The sequence below is a fragment of the Scyliorhinus canicula genome, chromosome 16 (assembly GCF_902713615.1).
Source record: "Scyliorhinus canicula chromosome 16, sScyCan1.1, whole genome shotgun sequence".
Classification (NCBI taxonomy): domain Eukaryota; kingdom Metazoa; phylum Chordata; class Chondrichthyes; order Carcharhiniformes; family Scyliorhinidae; genus Scyliorhinus; species Scyliorhinus canicula.
Genome location: NC_052161.1, coordinates 32,259,763 through 32,281,083, shown reverse-complemented (window position 1 = coordinate 32,281,083; position 21,321 = coordinate 32,259,763). Strand labels below are relative to the sequence as shown.

At 46.7% G+C, this 21,321-nt stretch overlaps 1 protein-coding gene across 3 annotated transcripts in view; it reads right to left on the bottom strand.

Annotated features, from left to right (window-relative positions):
• Positions 1 to 21,321, bottom strand: part of btbd16 (BTB (POZ) domain containing 16) — a 179,222-nt gene that overhangs the window by 93,520 nt on the left and 64,381 nt on the right. For all 3 annotated transcript variants that reach the window (XR_005463687.1, XM_038821187.1, XM_038821186.1), the window contains exons 9-12: positions 19,458 to 19,527; positions 13,350 to 13,480; positions 8,270 to 8,389; positions 2,538 to 2,629 (exon numbers count right to left, since the gene is read on the bottom strand). Coding sequence is in view for 2 of the 3 variants with exons in the window: in XM_038821187.1 (XP_038677115.1) it covers positions 2,538 to 2,629; positions 8,270 to 8,389; positions 13,350 to 13,480; positions 19,458 to 19,527 (413 nt within the window). In the remaining variant the exon portion in view is untranslated. The remainder of the gene's footprint in view (positions 1 to 2,537; positions 2,630 to 8,269; positions 8,390 to 13,349; positions 13,481 to 19,457; positions 19,528 to 21,321) is intronic.

Here is a 21,321-nt window from a genome sequence, read left to right as displayed (position 1 = left end):
AACCATCCTACACTAATCCAAAGCAACCCTAGACAATGCTATTTTCATCTGCTGCCTCCTTGTTCCTGCACACATCTACTCAATGCCCCTTGATCCTGATTCAGACCGCGAGTCTTCAGCAAAATCATTTTAATTTAACAATTTTTTTTACATAGGATTTAAAGGGTACCACAAAAGTAAACAGGATTTTACGACCCCCTGGGCTAGTGCACATCTAACTCCAGTCCCACTTGGCCCGGTTTTGCAACACAATTGAATTTTTAAAAATATAAATTTAGAGTACACAATTCTTTTTTTTTCCAATTAAAGGGCAATATAGTGAGGCCAATCCACCTGCCGTATACATCTTTGGGTTGTGAGGGTGAGACCCATGGATGCACAGGGAGAATGTACAAACTCCACACGGACAGTGACCCGGGGCCGAGATCGAACCCGTGTCCTTAGTGCCGTGAGGCAGCAGAGCTAACCACTGCACCACCATGCTGCCCCTGCAACCCAATTGAATTAACTAATAATTCATAGAAAAATACCCAAAGTCTTTGGACCTTGGATGCCAATAATTACAGTCACCAGGTTTGTAAATTTAAACACAATTACCTTGTATTTATAACAAGAACTATAAGGAAATATGCAGCAATCACAACTGGTTAACTATTATCTAATTCCTAATCCCCCACTTGAACTTACCTCCTCCCCACCTTACACACACAGGAAGAGAGGAGTGAATAGTAATAAGTAGAAGGAAACAAACAGAGTCTTTGTTTCAGATGGTTGTCTGTAGCACACAGTCCTTCAAACCAGAATTTCAGGACTACTTTACCATCTGTAATGGTTTTCACTATAGGTTCATTCAGACCTCTGCAGTTTCAGAAATACAACAGCTTACAGCATTTCTGGAGAAAACACGAGCGAGAGAGAGCTCCCTTTGTCTGGGTGTCCAGGATTCAAACTCTGCTTTCCTTGGATCTCTGAAAATCATCACACTAAGGCAGAATCCAACCGCCACCTGTTGCCGGGAAGAATAAGGCCTTTTGGCAAATTAATTGGCCACCAATCAATCAATGGAACCGAATCCCACCCCATCCCTCGGGAAGGCTGGGCCTTGCTGGACAAAGCTCGCAGCATCAAAGACCTTATTGCAATTTCTTGAATTCCTCCTTCTATCTGCTGCCTGGCTCAAAGACACATGTCCATTTAGCATCCATGGATCAAAAATGAGAATGGCAAGGGCAGCACGGTGGCCTAGTGGTTAGCACAACCGCCTCACGGCGCTGAGGTCCCAGGTTCGATCCCGGCTCTGGGTCACTGCCCATGTGGAGTTTGCACATTCTCCCCGTGTCTGCGTGGGTTTCGCCCCCACAACCCAAAAATGTGCACATTAGGTGGATTGGCCACGCTAAATTGCCCCTTAATTGGAAAAAATAATTGGGTAATCTAAATTTATAAAAACAAAAAACAAAAACAAAAAAATGAGAATGGCAAAAATAAAGAAAGGCGAAATAAGGGAATCAGCAGGAATGACCCTTACAAAGACTAGAAACAGGTGTTCAGAGTAAGTGGTGAGACACCCGAGGCAAACTGGTTGCTCTTTCAAGCTGCAGGTGACATGGTCACAAGTCAGCGGAGACAGAAGAAAAATGAACAAAAAGAAAGAACTAGGATTTCACAACTCAAGGGCACCTCCATAAGCACTTTACAATCAATGAAGCACAAGTGCAGGAGGCACGAAGACAGAAAAATTAAAGGAGCATAAATGAAGAGCAAGGGTGGAATTTTCTGCTCCTTCTCTTGGCGAGATCTTCCGATCCAGCCAAAGGCAACCCCCATGCCGCCATTAATTTAGGCAGGGCTTGAAGATCCCACTGGAAGCCAATGGCGAGCCACCATTACCGCTGGAAAACCTGCCATTGGGAAAGCTGGAAAATCCCTGCCCAAAGGAAAGACTCGAAGTAAGGAAGAAAGAAAGTGGCCCAGCGCCTGTGCTGAATAAACATTATCTTTCTATTCAAGATTAGTTGAGTGAATACCATAAGGATTCAGTTTAATCCTAAAGGACACGCTTCCAGTGGCATGCTGGGGGATGAAGATAGGAGCAGGAGGAGGCCATTAGGCACTTCGAGCCTTGCTCCACATATGGGTAGATCCACAAGTTACTTTGACAAAGGGACATCTGGACTTGATATGTTAGCTCTTTGCTCTCCCTACCGATGCTGTCAGACCTGCTGAGACTTTCCAGCATTTTCTCTTTTGGTTCCACAAGTTACTTTGCAGTTATTCTCCAAAACCTAATAAAACCACTAAAACTGTTGTCAAAGAGAGCAGTGGAACAATCCAATTCACAGTGGTGTATGGAACTATGATGTCGAATAATAAGATCAGCATGTTTGAATAATCGAAATACTGAAATATTGTTGCTGGGTGTTGCTGTCAGTATTTCCATCGTCTGGTTTTGGTTTGAAGTGTATGACATTCCACAGTAATGAACATAACAGCACTGTTTGACATTTACAACATCGCAATTTCAAGAACTTGCTTACTTTCAGTTATTCCATGTAGCCGGACAGCCTGAAATAGTCCAAAGTACTTCTGTCGAATCTCCTTTTCAAGGTAGACGATCATCTTTTGTAAACTGTGGAGTAAAAGAGTCACTTAAAACAACATGGCTAGATTTTCTATTCATGGCCCAAGAGCACTTTATTTCATGGTTTAATATTGGCTTAACCGGAAGAATATTGCAAGATCAAAACAAAAACTCCATTGCTAGTTTCTTCTGGTTTCTAGCCTCAGCACGTTACATATAAACAGTGGAACAATACAAGGAGAGAGTGATCATTCAGTAGTTATGCAGATTACCCCAATCCAAAAATGCACTGAGGAAAAACAACAAAAGGTTTAATAGCAAATGTTATCTTTCAAAGTCTTTATTATATGCCAATCTTCAAAAAATCACAAGCAATTGATATGGGAGGAGGTGGGTGTGTGTGGGGAAGAGATCATTGTTTCCTGATCCATGTCAGGGATGTGAGCATCGCTGGGAAGGCTAGCATTCATTGTCCATCCCCAATTATCCTTGAGAGGGTGATGGTGAACGAACTTCCTGGACCACTTTAGTCCTTGTCATGTCATCACTCATACAATGCTGTTAGGGAGGCAGGATTTTGAATGAAGGAATGATAGTATCATAATAATAACCTTTATTGTCACAAGTAGATTTACATAAAACACTGCAATGAAGTCACTGCAAAAAGCCCCTAGTTGCCACATTCAGGCAACTGTTCAGGTACACAGAAGGAGAATTCAGAATGTCCAAATTACGTAACAGCACGTCTTTTGGGACTTGTGAGAAGAAACCGGAGCATCCAGAGGAAACCCACGGAGACACAGGGAGAACATGCAGACTCCACATGGACAGTGACCAGGAGTTGAACCTGGGATCCCGGATCTGCAAAGCAACAGTGCGACCCACTGTGCGACCGTGCAGTTCTAAATCAGGACAACTGTTGAATCCAATTGAATGAGCATGAGAACCTTTAGGAGCGGGCCAGCTTCTGTCCATCGGTAGGTGCAAACGCTTCGGCCTGGTGTTTTGCGCTGACGTGTTAAATCTTAAGTGTGGATGGTCGTCTGAGGGTGGGATTACTTTTGCAGCTTCCTGCTCAAGTTAGTTATTTCATTGCCCATTGCCATTCAGGACAGGAAATGGCAGAACTGTAGAGTTTAGATCTGATTTGTTGGTTGTAGGATTACTTTGCTCTGTCAATCGTATGCTGCTTCTGCTATTTAGCATGCTTGTAGTCCAGTGTTGCTGATTCACGAGGTTGGAACTTCATTTTTAGGTATACCTGATGCTTCTCCTGGTATGGTCTCCTACACTTCACATTGAACCAGGTAATGGTAGAGGGGGAGGGGGGGTGGATATGGTATGCCCATGAGGTTTTAGTTTGTGATTGAATACAATTCAGCTACTCCCAAAGGCCCACAGTGTCTCACGGATGCCCATTTTTGATCTGTTGTTCTGAGTCTATGCCATTTATCACAATGGTGGTGAAACATACATGACAGAGGGTGTCTTCAGTATGAAGAGAAGACTTCATTTTCAGAAATATTGTGTGGTGATCATTCTTCCCAATACAGTCTAGGACCAAGAAATCTGTAAGAAGTCTTACAACACCAGGTTAAAGTCCAACAGGTTTGTTTAGAATCACTAGTTTTCGGAGCACAACTCCTTCCTCAGATAGATGGGGAGGATGAGATCAAGCAGCTTTTTTGCTCTTGTTGGTTCTGTTGCCTCCTGCCACAGGCTCAGTCTGATAGATATATCATAGAATCATTGAGTTTCGAATCATGGGAGGCTGTTTGGCCCATCTAATCTATGCCAGTTTTCCAAAATCAATCCAATATGTCCTGGGCGCGATTATCCCATGCGTATGGGAGAATCGCCGTTCGAGCCATTTTTCCCCGTGGCTCCAGTCCGACGGCGGCAGGCGATTCTCCGAGGAGCGGGGAATCGGCGCCATTTCCGCTGGCGCATTTGGCGCGGCGCCGGTCACGGGCCACTGTCTGCGGCCGGGCCGCCGATTCTCCGGCCTTGATGGACCGAGCGGCTGCACAGAAACGGCTGCCGACGGGAACTCTGCGCAAAGGGTCGGGGGGGCGGCCTGTAGGGCGGGGGAAAGTGCTCCTTCACCTGGGGGGCCTCTGATGGGGTCTGGCCCATGATGGGGGCCCACTGATCGGCAGGCCGGCCTCTCCAGCCCCAGCCCTATTTTATTACGCGGCCGGCCCCTGAACCCCCACGCCATGTTGCGTCGGGGCCGGCGCGCTGAGGAAGTCCCCCGCGCATTCGCGGGTTGGCGTGGCCCAACTGCGCATGCACGGGTTTGCGCTGCGCCCATTTGGCACCGGGAAGGGAGACTGGAGCGATGTGAACCGCTCCAGCGCTGTGCTGGCCCCCTGTGGGGGCCAGAATCGGTAGACCCCACATCTGTTTCACGCCGTCGTGAAACCCGACGGTTCACGATAACGCGAACACTCTGTCTCCATTTTGGAGAATCGCACCCCCTATTCCTACTCGTTCTCTGTAGCCCTGAAAGTTTACTTCCTCCAAGGGACCATCCAATTTCCTTCTGAAATCATTCTTTATCTTTGCTCCAACCATCCTCGTAGGAAGCAAGTTGCAAGTCATTACCACCTAACCTGCACATATTTGGACACTAGGGGCAATTTAGCACGGCCAATCAACCTAACTTGCATATCTTTGGCCTGTGGGAGAAAACCAGAGCACCCGGAGGAATGCCACACAGACCCGGGGAGAATGTGCAAACTCCACACAGACATGGGCCAGAATTGAAACCAGGTCCCAGGTGTGGTGAGGCAGCAGTGCTAACCACTGTGCCAGCCTGCCATCCTTTGGTGTAAGAAATAGAGAAAAAAATCATACTGTTGCAGGAAAAGTATTCTTCTGAGGATGGAGCAAAGGTAGATTGGAGCCCACTGGTTAGGGATCTTAATTCTACAACTGTTGTACTTGATAGCTTTGAGTGGAAAAGTAATCCAAAGGAATGGAATGGAATCCAAAGGAATGCAGAACTATGTCAAATGGAAACGTGAATTCCAGCAGGGCCAGAAGGATTTCACAGGTGCAAACACAGAGACTCTGGTGACGCATGTGAACAAACTAAAGGAAATGGTCTTCTATATGGATGACAGATTGTTAATACAATGACAATTGGTGAATGGACTCTGTGAGAGTGGCAGAACACATTAATGCCAGCAATACCCTTGACAAAACCTGGCAATAGTGCTGGAGGGAATTAAATAGTCGGATCAAGAGTAACAAGGTAAAACTACCCTTCAAATCTCTTGTACCTTCCGCTCAGAACATTGACTTCAATATGTGCATTCATTAAGATAATTGAAAAGCTCGTACCATCAGCTCAGCCCTTAATCTGTTTAGGGTTATCAGGAAACACCATAGAATTTCTACATCAGAATTATATGTTTCACAGGAACTGAGAACTTCCTTAAGAGCTCTTGCAGATAAAATTCTTGGCCTTTGACTATTTATAAAAAGGATATGATGAAGTTGTGTGTCATTGCTACTTTGCTATTCTGAAGTGTAAAATAACTTTCTATTTATTATTTAACAATTACATGGGAATATGAAGTTAACAGGAATATTGCACCATCAAAGAATGTCAAGATTGTAATGTTGTTAAGCTTCAAAACAGTACTTTATGGAAAATGTTATCCCATTTCCTTCGTAAGCCTCATGAGGGGGGGGGGGGGGATGGGACTTTTAAAAGTACATTTTAGCAATTATAGACAACCCACCTTCATTTCTGTACCGAAGGACAAAGATATTCCTGTTTTAGTGTACAGAGACAGATAGCAAAATGTACAAAATTACAACATGCACTTGTTAAATAACGAACACTCATTACATACATCATGGGAGATTGTACAACTAAACCTAACTTTGATATTAGTAAATTAGCACGAATGCTGGAATTTTAAACAAAAGTGGAAAGTGCTGAAAAATCTTAGCAGGTTTGACAGAATCTATAGATGTGGAGATGCCGGCGTTGGACTGGGGTGAGCACAGTAAGAAGTCTTACAACACCAGGTTAAAGTCCAACATGTTTGTTTTGAATCACTAGCTTTCGGAGCACAGCTCCTTCCTCAAGTGAATGAAGAGGTGGGTTCCAGAAACATATATATAGACAAAGTCAAAGATGCAAGACAATACTTTGAATGAGAATCTTTGCAGGTTATTAAGTCTTTACAGGTCCAGATGGAGCAACTGGAGAGAGGGATAATCACAGGTTAAAGAGGTGTGAATTGTCTCAACCCAGGACAATTGGTAGGATTTTGCAAGCCCAGGCCAGATGGTGGGGGTTGAATGTAATGCAACATGAATCCAAGGTCCCAGTTGTAGTCGTACTCATGTGTGCGGAACTTGGCTGTAGGTTTCTGCTCGGTGATTCTGCATTGTCGCACATCCTGAAGGCCCCTTTGGAGAAGGCTTACCCGAAGATCAGAGACTGAATGCCCTTGACTGCTGAAGTGTTCCTCAACTGGAAGGGAACATTCCTACCTGGCGATTGTCGAGTGATGTCCTTTCATCTGTTGTCGCAGCGTCTGCATGGTTTTGCCAATGTACCACGCTTCGGGACATCTTTTCCTGCCGCGTATGAGGTAGACAACATTGGCCAAGTCGCACGAGTATGTACCATGTACCTGGTGGGTGTTGTTCTCACGTGTAATGGTGGTACCTATGTCGATGATCTGGCACGTCTTGCAGAGATTGCATGGCAGGGTTGTGCGGTGTCATGGTCGCTGTTCTGAAGGCTGGGTAGTTTGCTGAAAACAATGGTCTGTTTGAGGTTGTGCGGTTGTTTGAAGGCAAGTAGTGGGGGTATGACCTTGGCAAGATGTTCGTCTTCATCGTCCAGTACTTTCCCCGGAGCGGAGAAACTACGACATCTTCTTTGCAACCTTCAACACGTCATTGATGAAGACGAACATCTGCAGGTGGTGTGTGCCCCCTGTCCCTCTCTGGGCCTCCTTGTGGCTTTGTTTAGGATCCAGCTCAGCCAAAGCTCAAGGGGCTCAGGCAAACTCACTGCATTGGGTTATCTAATGGGCATCTGTTGTTTGCCTGACATATTTCGAGTCACAAGGACTAATTTAGAATGATTCTCGGGCTTCCCTGTTCACTGGTGTACGACAGTTTCAGGCATTTTCAAATTTAAACACTCATATAGCTAGCCTCCCAGAAATCCAGGAAGCAAGTTCCACATCAAATTCTGTTACACACATGCATATGGCAGATAGCACCTGCACTAGGAGAAGAAACTGGCCGACAGAACAGCAGCAGTGGATGCTAGCTCAGGGAATTATGTTAAATTTGGGGGAGACACTCAAGGTGCTTTTACTATTCATTGGAATTACATGGATTCAGAACCACATGCTAACATTTGCGAAAGATATTAGCTTACAGAAGGGGGCAGTAAAATTTATTTAACTATCCAGGAAATTACAGAAGGCCCGAAGGGGCAGACTGGAAAATATGTTACCATATGATAATTACATATATCCTATTTCACTGACAAAATATGAATTTCACAGTGTTAGGTGGGAGGTGGATGTGGGAATGCTGAACATTTTCTTTGTGCGACTGAGTAAATTGAACACAAATATTCACTTTGCAGCTTATTTATTTAAACTAAATTACAATGAGTAATGACAAGCATAGTAAGGTCGTCACCTGATGAAATAGGCTATGACTGTGCTGTACGGAGGCAATAGCCGTACCTCGGCATTCACCTGAAGGAATATCCAGCAGAGGATGGTTTGCAGTACATGATATTCAGTAAAAGTAAACAATCTGCAATCGCACAACATCACAATGTAAATGTCAAAATGTAAGATCAGTGTAAAGGGGAGCTGTCATCATGATGAATTGAAACATCATCCTAAAAATAAACACAATTACATTACTCAGGCATCCCCCGTTGCTGCTTTAACCTTTGATCAGACCGTTATTCAATCACATCTTCAGTGACGCACAAATGGAGATTATCAGCCTGTTGGCTCCATTTCTCTCTCTCTCTCTAGGGGTCCCTTGAATTGGGAAGAATGCTTGCCATAGAATATCGTGATATGCAAGAACCCACGCGCGGTGTCTGATATGTTGCAGTTACCACATAGTTCTGGCTATAGTGTTGGCTGACCAGACTCTTACTGTCTGCCAGGCACATTGGAAGGACTTGCAGGTTGATAATCAACCCGCTTTGCCACGTTATGAACCTACCTTCCTTGGTGATCAAGTCCCGAAGTGGGCCATGAACCCAGAGCTTCTGCAAGACCACCTGTTGCTCCCATTTACTTGTAAAAAAACTTCATTAAATTAAACTTAGTGGTGTCACTGAACGAAGGAGGAAATGCATACCTGCCATACATGTGTGCATCTTACGTTCAGTGATTTGGAGTGTCTGCTTAACCATAAACAAAAATAAATGCTGCCCTTGGTTCAGACCTGTTGCAGCAGGGGTGAAACATTGTGATTTGTGGGCAACATTTCTCAAGGTCGTTTAGGAGCCATGAAGGGCAGTGCAGGAAGAGAAGGGGACAAGCATGTATTTAGGGAAGAGGTATCCTCGCATGATCTGAAGGAAGGGGAAAATCCGTTCCCAGTGTGGAATGGGGGCAAGTGAAAAGAGGGCCAGCGTGATTTGAGGGGAGAGATGATGACGGCCAGAATGAGCTGGAGGAGTGGCAGTGTGACCGAGGGGATAAAAGTGATCTCTTGTCACACAGACAACTGCAAAACAATTTAACAACGCAGCTTAGCACCAGATGGTATCAAAATAATCCATAACCTCTCCATAAAAATGTGAAGGGAAAGCCTGCAATTGTTATCGTGATCTGCAAGACAAATGATGGAATGTTGGACCACCCTCCATGCTAATTTATAACAAGCCCTTCTGCATGTTCACTAACTAAAGCCTATATTCTAAATTGTTTTTGGGTTGCCAGCCTTTTGGAAACGGTTGGTCAGGTGTTATTAGTTTTCCATGTAGGCATGTATGTGGAATTCTACATAAAATGGTGGTTCCCAGGGGTAGCTTGGACATGCTGCAATAAATAGAAAAGCCAAGGAAGATTTAAAGTATATATCTATCTCAGCTGTTGCAGATTAAGAAGTGACTCAAGTGAATCCAGGACCTATTTCAGAAACAAATACCAATTTGAAATTGTATTCTATTTCTCATCAATCATACAGCAATAATTTTATACAATTATTGAACGCATTCCCTTTATATTTATAACACATCTGTCAGCAGTAATTATAAACCAGATTGCCAACCAAGCATATGCTTAATTTCTTCCAGATCACACTGTTAATGACTCCTTCCAGCCTTGAAATATGCTCATCATCATAATTCTATCGTTAAACGTGATTCAACGTTTAAGTATTTTCCTTTTATATCCATTTTCCAGTGAACAATATTGACTAAATATTTATTGGAAAAAATCCTCAATGTCCAAAGAACAAGTACCTTGCAAACTGTCAATACCTAAATGTCTACAATTATTGATATGTAGGACATGGATTATATAGCAAAACAAATACATTTTCCTCCCATTCTTTAATGACAATGATTCATGCTGTGGTGCAGTTCCGCAATCATCAGAACCATTATTGAGTTCACTCTTTATGTGTGTGAATCTAACTGGTGTTTCCTGGCAAGCTATTTGACCATGGTGAACTTCACAATGGAGCTCAATCCTGATATGCATGCAGAAACACATGCATTACACAGTATGGGCAAGTGGACATGAATCAGAAAGAACCTTGAATAATTTTATCGTCCTTGGGTCACCTGTGCCGTTTATTTGGTGTGCTGCAATGTGAGCCCCTTTGCAGCAGCCTGGCCTTGCCCTTTGCTGCAGAAAAGAGTACCCTCTGAAAAGTAGTAATATTGCCGGGAGAACTATAAGGAAAGTTTGACCTGACCCGGGAAGATGGGTTGAATTTACGAAGGGTTATGTTGTCAGGTGGAAAGGCTAGTCCATGCAGCTTTCAGCCTGTAACAGGCAGAAAAGACCAGGGGCAGGATTCTCCATTTCAGGGACTATGTCCCCACACCGTCATGAAAACTGTGATCTTTTACGGCAGGAAAACTGGCGTCACAAGGCCACAGATTCATAGCCTTTCAAGGGGCGAGCAGGCAGCTGTCGTGGAGCTCGCAGCTCCAGCTGCCGATACGGCCCCCAGCACTTCCAGGTCAGAGGCCGCGCATGCGCAAGGCGGCGGCCTGCAGCAGTCGCGCCGTGCTCCATGGCAGACTCAGACCACGGACCTAGACCGCGGAAATAGTGCCCCCAATCAGCCGTGCGCCCGACCCGGTCTGCCCGCTCAAAAATCCCCCAGTTCGAATTAGGTCCCATCTGCCCTCCGATTGGCCCGCCCCCAACTGTAGCGGCTGCGGGTCGAGTCCGCAGCCGCCTCGCGAGTTTTCCAAACGGCAGGACCATGAGTGGTCCTCTCCGTCGGGTATTCGGCCGGATGGGGACGGAGAATAGCGGAGCGGGCCTCAGGCAATGGCCTTCGGTGGTGGATAATCGGCGTGGCGTACTCCTCGAGTACGCCACTTTTTGGGGCAGGAGAATCGCTGAACCGGTGCTGGTCCCGATTTCATGCACCAGGAAACTAGATTCTCTGCCCTGTCGCCGAACGCGATTCCAGCCCCAGGCCTTTAAACTGGTTACCATCACCAACTGAAATTTACAAACTGAAATATACAGGCCTTGAAATATTTTCAGGATGCAATATTGTTGCAATCACTGTGATTCCACTGGGATCACAGTTACCACAGCCCTTTAATTCTGACCAAAGGAATGCTGGTCCTTAAACATTTGGGAGGGCCGGGGGAAGGAGCCTGATTATCACGAGAGAGCCAATAAGGGTGCATTTCTCATACCCATGTGGCCAGAAACAATGCTAGGTATTGACAGCAATTGTATTCAAGGGGATTTATGTGCGGTATGTGATTATATTCCAGCAACCTGGCATGCAGTGGCAAGAGTTTACAATTTGATCCCTGGATTCACAATTAATATTGGGCAGGTCAAGGCAGACTCCAATTGTTAGGGCACTTGAGGTTCATTTACAGGAATAGCCTGTAATACCCAAACCTGAATGGAAAATCCAAGGTTAAGACCAAAAAACCTTGGGCGGGATTCTTTGATAATGGGGCTAAGAGTTGACACCGTCGTAAATCCCAGTGTGTTTTACGATGGCGTCAACGGGCCCCATAGCGCACCGATGCTGCGGTCCACAAGGGGCCAGCACAGGTACCACGAGAAGCACGGGGGAGCTGCCCGAGATCGGCGGCCAATACCGCGATAACGCGACCCCCCACACACAGTTTTCAGTGTCTCTATTGTAATACATTTGTTTACCACTTGTTTATGTAGGTGAAGTTATTTGATCGTAAATGTACTTTATTAAAAATAAAATATATTTTATTTTATGATAAAGCGTCTTTAACCCCATGGTCAAATATTAATATTATATTTGCTGAAACAAGAACTGAAAGTGTATCAACAGTTTTATTGTTCTGACATTTAACGTTCTACATAATAAGGGTAAAACTTAAGTAATGGTGCTACTTCATGTTTTTTTAAGTATTTCTATATAAATAAAATTGGTACATGGAATCAACAATTCTCAAAGCATTTGTTGGTCTTAATATACTACACACTCTGTAGACACACTACAAGCTGCCAGAATGATAAGAGTACTTATTAAGGAGAGTTCCAACCCTCTCGATTGACAAAATTTGTGAATGGGTTAATAAAATCACTGATAGCAGTGAATATTTGCTTCAGAACAGGGTACCTTGTTCTACAGTGCATGCACACTGGAGACCCTTAGATCTGCTTAGAATCTGTGTTAAAGTCATACTTAAGATACCATTGAGAAAACCATATACAACAGTTGGTTTAATAGTTGCTGCACGTGCTGTCTGGCTTGTAGTTCAGACTGTTGTTGCTTTGCAATAGATACCAACTATTTTTAAATGAGTGTGGCTTTTTCAGAGTATTGGGTAGGAGAAGTGCAATTAATTGTTTAATCTTCATTTCCAACTACTTTAAAAAAGATTCTGGTGCTTTGGTACAGTTGTGAAATGGTTCTTGGTCTTTGGGTGCTCTCTCACAAACAGACGTACACTCCAGCTGACGTTGGGAAGATGGCTGCCCGCTGTGCTGTTTCCCCCTGCCGCATGAGCCCTCCCCGACCCTGGAGGACCCCCCCCCCCCCCTCCCCCCGTCCTCCCGCAGCCACGGCCGTGTCCGTTTCGCCAGCCTCCTCCTGCCGCAGCGTCAGCCAGCATGACTGGCTGACGATTGTTCGTACCATATTAGAACCACACCGGTGTGACCTCGGGTCATGCCGTTGGGAATTCAGCCCATCTGGGGCACAGTATCGTTGGGGGCCCGTAGAATCGGGCCACCTCTCGCGATTCTCAGGGCTGTGCGGCGCCCGCCACGATCGCGTGGTTTTCGGGAGGTTGGAGGATCGCGCGAGCCGTTCCGGTGTAAACGCCTATTCTCTGAGCCGGCGCGGGCTTGGAGAATCCCGCCTTTTACATCTACTATCCACAGTGCCCGGGTTTCAGCAGAGAATTATTCACAATGGTAATGATATCTTGTAATTATACAGGCAGTAGTATAGCAATGATTTTATAAAAAAGCTAAATCAGGAGTAATTTATTAAAGCTAGGTTCTTACTTGACAGGCCCCTGAACAAATCTTGCACTGTCACATGGGGTACTTACCGTGGCGACAATAAAACTTTTTGCAGCACCTCCTCTTGCAGATGTCGTAAACTGGCGTCATATCTGAGATGCACAATAAGATTCAACTCCATCCATCTCTCACAAGCCTGTATCAGCTTTTCTTGGTTATACTGCATCAGAAACAGCAAATTGACAGTTCACCCAAAAGAAGCCCGGTAAACAATAGCCCCATCTAGAGCCCTGAGACCAATACACAGTCATAGGTAAAAAAAAATTCAAATGCGATTAATTCCATGTAAACATGTCTACGTTTGTATTGCACGTAGCACATAGAGTATTAAAAACTTGATACACCTCAGAGACAGGCACCCCATTTAAGTTAGACATTAGAACAATGGGACGCACGTGTCGCGATTGCATATTAGTTCTGCTGCTGAGGATCTCGGAGGGCCAATCTTCAGAAGAAGACTGATGAGTTTTTAAAAAATGTTTGATGCAATAGCCTGTGTTCAAGCTTATGGACCGTGACGAAGGAGATGGGAGAACTGTGCCTCCAGCTTGTTTAATGGTTTGATGCAAAGCCTGGCTCTAGTGTGGAGAGGCAGGCTAACTCTGTCCATTACGTGTGGAGTCTAACATCATGCAGAATTTGATGACTTGGGTCACATCTTCCACCGGCAGTTACAGCAGCTTCCATGGAATGTGAAAATGCTGCATTGAAAACTCAAACTGATTCCACTGTCAATCACTATGGCTCCACAGCTCAAATTACTTACATTGCATTGCTGGCATATTTCATGGAACAGCGAGGGGCTACATTCAAACTTCAGGCTGCTGCTACGGTTGCTCTGGGCTCCTCGGTTGAAAAGGAATCAAGGATCAATAACTACTGCCCCTCTCCAGGCAGTGGTCATCCGAGGAGGTCATCCAAACTGCCCTTAGATTCTCAACAACCATCTACTTCACATGCCCTTTAGGGTGGACTTCTTGGAAGCACCAGAGAAGACAAAAACACTTAGAGAATAATCACAGTGGATAAGCATGAGCATGAATAGTTTGATATTTGTAAGTGCTGTTGGTTACCATGGTTTCATTGTCTTTGGTTTAGAAAAAGAGAGATTATGCTAATTAGGTGTTCTTCATTGGGAAGAATTTGAAAGGATTGAGTGCAGATGGTAGACCTCTTGATGGACCCTCAGTTCAGGAAGGTAAGGCACGTGGCAACAGTGCTCTGAAGTCCGATGGTGAAAGACGTCCCCCAAAAGCAGCCTTCAATAAGTGGTGGTCATATGTGGGTAATCATTGGCTCCCTGGACCATGGGGATCTCAGCAATCCTATTGAATTGAGAGCTCTCTGCCTCTGGACATTTCTGGCAATAGGGGATGATATATAGTCATTCCTCAGAAGGTGTCTTGCCCCCGCAACCTCCTCTATACAGAGGTGCGTGGAAAATTGTGTTATGTGATTGATAACACTGATTTTATCAAATGTTCCAGCAGTTAAAAATTAAGTACTACTGTGAGGTTTATGTTTTCCTTCCATGAGGTGGTAAGTGTGGTGAGCCACGTATGGCTATTGTATATACTCACTGTTCTATTATTGCTATTGTCATCGACATCCACTATTGTATATACTTACTGTTGTTGCTGTTACTGTTGCTGTTGAATTGTTGAGTTGATGCTGCTGTTGGCTCCAGCTGGGGCACCGCCTGTGGCTCCGCCCCTCTGAGGAGGTACATAACCAGCCAATCTGAGACAGGCTCTCTGTGCGGGAGAAGTTACAGGTTGGCACACATCTAGTTGATTAAAGCCACTGTTCTTTGGTACAAATTGTCTCGACTAAATTGATGGTCATCAATTTAATCAACTCGTTTTTTTTTCACAATGGACGCCGCTCTGAAACCTGTTCATCTTGAACTCGATCTGGAGCTACGGCTATCTTCGAGCATTGGCTCAGTTGCTTCGAGGCCTAACTCGGCTCCTCAGCCGCCGTTGTCTCCCCGGTACTCAAACAGCGTCTCCTCAACGAAGGCAGTGGAGTTGCTCAAAGGACAGTTTGTGAGGCCAGTGAACGAGGTACTCGCTCGACACCTCCTGACCACGCAGCGTCAGCGCCAGGGTGAGTCGCCAGCTGAATATCTGCGCGAACTGAGGGTACTCATCCTGAGTAACTGCCAGACGGTCACAGCAGTACAGCACGCAGAGCTGATGATCCGAGACACCTATGTGGCAGGAGTCAGGCCCAGCTTCTCGAGAAAGGGTCCCTCGACTTCGAGGAGACGGTGAAACTAACAACCTCGCTGGAAGCGGCCTTCCAAAGCATGGATGCCTTTCCATCTGACCACGCGGCATCCTTGGGGGTGTCGGAGGCGCAGCCAAACTCCCAACCCGGGCGTGCCCCATACATGCGCCGCGCGGCAGCCTGTCAGCTCCGGAGGGCCGTATTGTTACTTCTGCGGGCAGGGCCAGCACCCCAGGCAGCGTTGCCCAGCTTGAAACGTGACCTGCAACGAGTGTGGCAAGAAAGGGCACTTTGCTAAGGTATGCCTGGCCCGACCTAAAGTCCAAAAATCAAAAGCCTGCCAGGCCCGGCCTGAGGCTCACAGACCCTGCAGCGTGGCATCGTGCCTGCCGGGCCCACCCTCTTCTGAAGCGTCGTCCGCCTCATGTGACCAGTGGGGGCAGTCATCTTGGTCACCATCATCGACACTGCCCGGCATGTGCGACCGGTGGGGGCCGCCATTTTGACCGACATCCTCGACGCTACCAGTCGCCCTCAACTCGGCTCGATTAAGCTCGACCGGTCTCGGCCTTATCACCCTCAAAACTCCATGATGACCGTCCGACTCAATGGACAGGAGACGTCCTTCCTCTTTGACTCCGGGAGCACAGGTAGCTTTGTCCATCCGGATATGGTAAGGCACTGCTCCCTCCGGGTCCCCCCTGTCTCACAAACCATCTCCCTTGCTTCCGGATCACACTCGGTGCAGATCCGGGGGTAAAACATCGCTAACTTTGCGATACAGGGCGTCGAGTATGCCGATTTCAAGCTTTACGTCCTCCCCATCTCTGTGCCCCGCTGCTACTAGGTTTAGACTTTCAATGCAACCTCCGAAGCCTGACCTTAAAGTTCGGGGGAACCCTGCCCCCTCTCACCGTCTGCAGCCTCATGACCCTGAAGGTCGCCCCTCCCTCGCTCTTCGCAAACCTCCCCCCAAACTGTAAGTTCCTGGCCCCGGAGCAGATGGTACAATGCTCAAGACAAGGCCTTCATCAGGTCAGAGGTCCAGTGGCTCCTGAAGGAAGGGATCATTGAGGCCAGTAACAGCCCCTGGAGAGCACAAGTGGTGGTCGTCAGGACCGTGGAGAAGAACCGGATGGTAGTCGACTACAGTCAGACGATCAACTGGTATACGCAGCTCGATGCGTACCCTCTCCCCAGCATATCTGACATGGTCAATCAGATTGCGCACTACCGAGTCTTTTCCACGGTAGACTTGAAGTCTGCGTACCACCAGCTCCCTATCCGCCCGGAGGACCGCCAGTACACTGCCCTTAAGGCAGATGGCCGCCTCTTCCATTTCCTCAGAGTTCCCTTCGGTGTCACCAATGGGGTTTCAGTCTTCCAACGAACGGTGGACCAAATGGTCGGCCAGTACGAGCTGCGGGCCACGTTCCCGTACTTGGATAATGTCACCATCTGTGGCCATGACCTGCAGGACCACGATGCCAATCTTAGAAAATTCCTCCTCACCGCCCAACTCCTTAACTTGACATACAATAGGGAGAAGTGCATTTTCCGCACAACCTGGCTAGCCATCCTCGGCTATGTTGTGGAAAACGGAGTCCTAGGGCCCGACCTCGAACGCATGCGCCCCCTCCTTCAGCTCCCCCTTCCCCACTGCCCCAAGGCCCTGAAAAGATGCCTCAGGTTCTTTTCTTACTATGCCCAGTGGGTCCCCAATTACGCAGACAAGGCCCGCCCCCACTTATTAACTCCACTACTTTTCTCCTGAAGGCTGAGGCCCGGCTGGCCTTCAACTGTATCAGAACCCAACATTGCCAAGGCCACGATGCACGCTGTGGAGAAATCCATCCCATTCCAAGTGGAGACCGATGCGTCAGACTTTGCCTTGGCAGCCACTCTGAACCAGGCAGGGAGGCCTGTCGCCTTTGTTTCCCGTACCCTCCATGCCTCTGAGATTCGACACTCCTCTGTCGAAAAGGAGGCGCAAACCATTGTGGAAGCTGTGCGACACTGGAGGCATTACCTGGCCAGCAAGAGATTCACTCTCCTCACAGACCAATGATCAGTTGCCTTCATGTTTAACCCACAGCGGGGCAAAATTAAGAACGACAAGATTTTCTGGTGGAGGGTCGAGCTCTCCACCAAAAACGACAAGATCTTGTATCGTCCTGGGAAGCTCAATGAGCCCCCAGATGCCCTGTCCCGGGGTATCTGCGCCAACGCGCAGGCAGACCCGTTACGGGCTATCCACAATGACCTCTGTCATCCGGGGTCATCTACCTTCTCCACTTCATCAAGGCCCGCAACCTGCCCTACTCCACTGAGGAGGTCAGGGCCATGACCAGGGACTGCCAAATTGGCGCAGAGTGCAAACCGCACTTCTATCGGCCAGACAAGGCCCACCTGGTGAAGGCCTCCCGCCCCTTCGAACGCCTCAGTATGGATTTCAAGGGGCCCCTCCCCTCCACTGACCATAATGTGTACTTTCTCAACGTTGTTGATGAGTATTCACGTTTTCCCTTTGCAATCCCATGTCCCGACATGACCACTGCCACTGTCATCAAGGCCCTGCACAGCATCTTCACCCTGTTCGGTTACCCTACCTACATACATAGTGATCGGGGAACCTCTGTTATGAGTGATGAGCTTCGTCAGTACCTGCTCAGTAAAGGCATCGCCTCGAGCAGGACTACCAGCTACAACCCCCAGGGAAACGGGCAGGTGGAGAGGACGAATGCTACGGTCTGCGAGGCCGTCCTTCTGGCCCTACGGTCTAGAAGTCTCCCAGTCTCCCGTTAGCAGGAGGTCTTCCCCAATGCGCTCCACTCCATCCGGTCACTCTTGTGTACTGCAACTAATGAGACTCCTCATGACCGGCTATTTGTCTTTCCCAGGACATCGATCTCTGGGGTCTCGCTTCCGTCCTGGCTAACAACACCTCGGCCTGTCTTCCTCCGGAAACACGTGAGAGGGTCCAGCTCCTCCAATCGAACCCTCAGTATGCCTACGTGGCACACCGTGATGGATGGCAAGACACAGACTCCCTCCGGGACCTGGCACCTGCGGGTACCCCCACGCCCACCATCACCGTGCCCCTTCCGTCTACCTCCCCATCTACACCAACGTCCCTCCCTGGCTCCATTAGCTCTGCCCCTGCGCCGTCGCCCCGTCCAGCACCCTGTTGTGAGGATGACATGCTCCCGGAGCCGAAGGTCTCGACACCTGTTCCCACACCACAGCCGGGGCTACGGCATTCACAGCGAATGATACAGGCTCCTGTGAGACTTAACCTATGAGCCCGCTTCATCCCCGCCGGACTTTTTTTCTTAACGGGGTGAATGTGGTGAGCCTCGTATGGCTATTGTATATACTCACTGTTGTTATATTATTACTGTTTTCATTGACATCCACTATTGTATATACTTACTGTTGTTGCTGTTACTGTTGCTGTTGAATTGTTGTGTTGATGCTGCTGTTGGCTCCGCCTGTGGCTCCGCCCCTTCACAGCTTTTGTGAATTTGAACTTGACTAATTGATTGCTCTTCATTTGGAGGTGTCTGATTTTTCCACTCAATATCTTGGCTTCATTATACTTACAAAGTTGAACTCCTTGAGAGCACAGTACAAATCACAGTGCTGACATGTTATAACACATCAGGAATTTTAGGAACACAATTTTACACATCAGTGGACTGTGTAAGAAGCACAATCTAAAGAAAACATTAATGGGTAGATTTTCCACGTTCTCATCTACCACCGGGACACATCAGAAATTTGTGTTACTGTACCTGTGATTTTCCCCATATACTGGCAACTGGTGAAGTGCAGTAATGACATATCCAAAATTGCCAGCACAATATAACTCTGCAGTATAACAGGGAACCATTATAGTTACTTACCTTTGATGCAGCTCGATGGAAATAACATACTGTGGTAACATTTATGTTATCCAGCATAACAGATACACACCTACAGTAAAAACATATTGTTCAAATTAAATTACCACTACTAGCAAGATCCTTTTACATCATAGCGTTTAAAGAAATTATAAATATCTTTGTAATACAACTTATCAGTTGTAACTGCATATGCCCAACAACATAATGGAAACAGAACTCTGTGTGCCATTTCTTTTTGACATGTTCACATAGAATGTTACTTATATCCTGAATGTAGCCGAGCTTTAGTAAGATTGTGAGGATGTGGACGATAATTATACAAGTATAGACAGGAGGAGGAGAAAGTTTGCAAACATTTACAAGGGCAAGAATTTTATTTGGCATATGCAACTATGGGAGGGGGGGGGCGCGGGATGTGGGGGAGAGAGAGAGTTTTTGCATTGAGACAATGAATGCATGAGATACTTTTTTTAAAGAGTTTAAGTAGGAGGAGAAAGGTCAGAGTCCAGAGGTGCTGAACTCAGCGTTGAGTCCTGAGGACTGTAATGTGTCTAATCGGAAGTTGAGATGCCGCTCCTCCAGTTTGTGCTGTGTTTCACTGGAACATTGCAGCAGGCCAGAGGCGGACAGGTGGGCTGAGAGCAAGGTGCTGAGTTAAAATGGCAAGCAAGTGGAAGGTTGGGGGCATGCTTGCAGATTGAACGAAGGTGTCCCACAAAGCGGTCACACAGTTTGCGTTTAGTCTTCCCTAATGCATAGGAGACCGTATTGGGAGCAGTGAATACAGTCGAACTAGTTGAAGGAAGTGCAAGTGAAATGCAGCTTAACAATCTATCTACCGCTGTCTTAAAAAAATTCAGTGACTCTGTCTCCAGGCAACGAGTTCCAAAGTCCATCATCATTGCATCAATGAACATTTTTTCCCCTTCAAATAGTGTTGCAAAAAAAGCCTTTGTGATTAAGAACTATTGCCATGCAATGTCAGAATAATTCAAGTCAAAATATTAGGTTTTAAGGTTCAGCACAGTGTCGGACAAAATGGGCCACAGGACTGAATTTTCTCAATCTTATTTAAGTTAAAATTTATGCTGGTTTCCATGTCGATATTGCGTATACAATGTGAGTCAATCAGTAAGAATGAACAGCAACACCTCCTCCACAATAGTCCTCAACACCGGGGCCCCGCAAGGCTGTGCACTTAGCCCCCTACTTTACTCCCTGGACACACACGACTACGTGGCAAAACCTGGTTCCAACTCCATCTACAAGTTTGCTGACGATACGACCATTGTGGTGATCTAACCACTGTATATATGTGTGCTTGCAGTAAGGGGATGCATGGCCGTACCTGTATTACAGGTAAGCCCCTGCCGGCTAGCTACGCCCACAGGGAGCAGTATAAATATTCGTAAGTTTCACTGAGATGCCATTCTACAGCTGCCACCGGAGGAATAGCATCTCACTGTAATAAAGCCTCTCTTGTACTGCACTCGAGTCTTTGCGTACAATTGTTAGCGCCACAATTTATCACAGATTTTCCTTACACCATGGACATCAGGATTAAACCTGACCGCCTGCAGCTGGATCCGCAGTCGCACCACACCAGGAAAGACTTCATTCACTGGCTTGCAGTTTTCAAGGCCTACATCTCTTCAGCGGACCCTCCACCTTTGGAGGCTCAGAAACGACAGCTTCTTTACTCAAGACTCAGCTCCAGCATGTTTCCGCTCAGTCAAGACGCGCCTAACTATGCCACGGCCATGGAACTGCTCAAAGAGAACTACGCACAGTCGGCGAACACCCTGTTTGCGAGACATCTACTCTCTACTCGCGTCCAACAACCGGGTGAGTCGATTGAGGACTT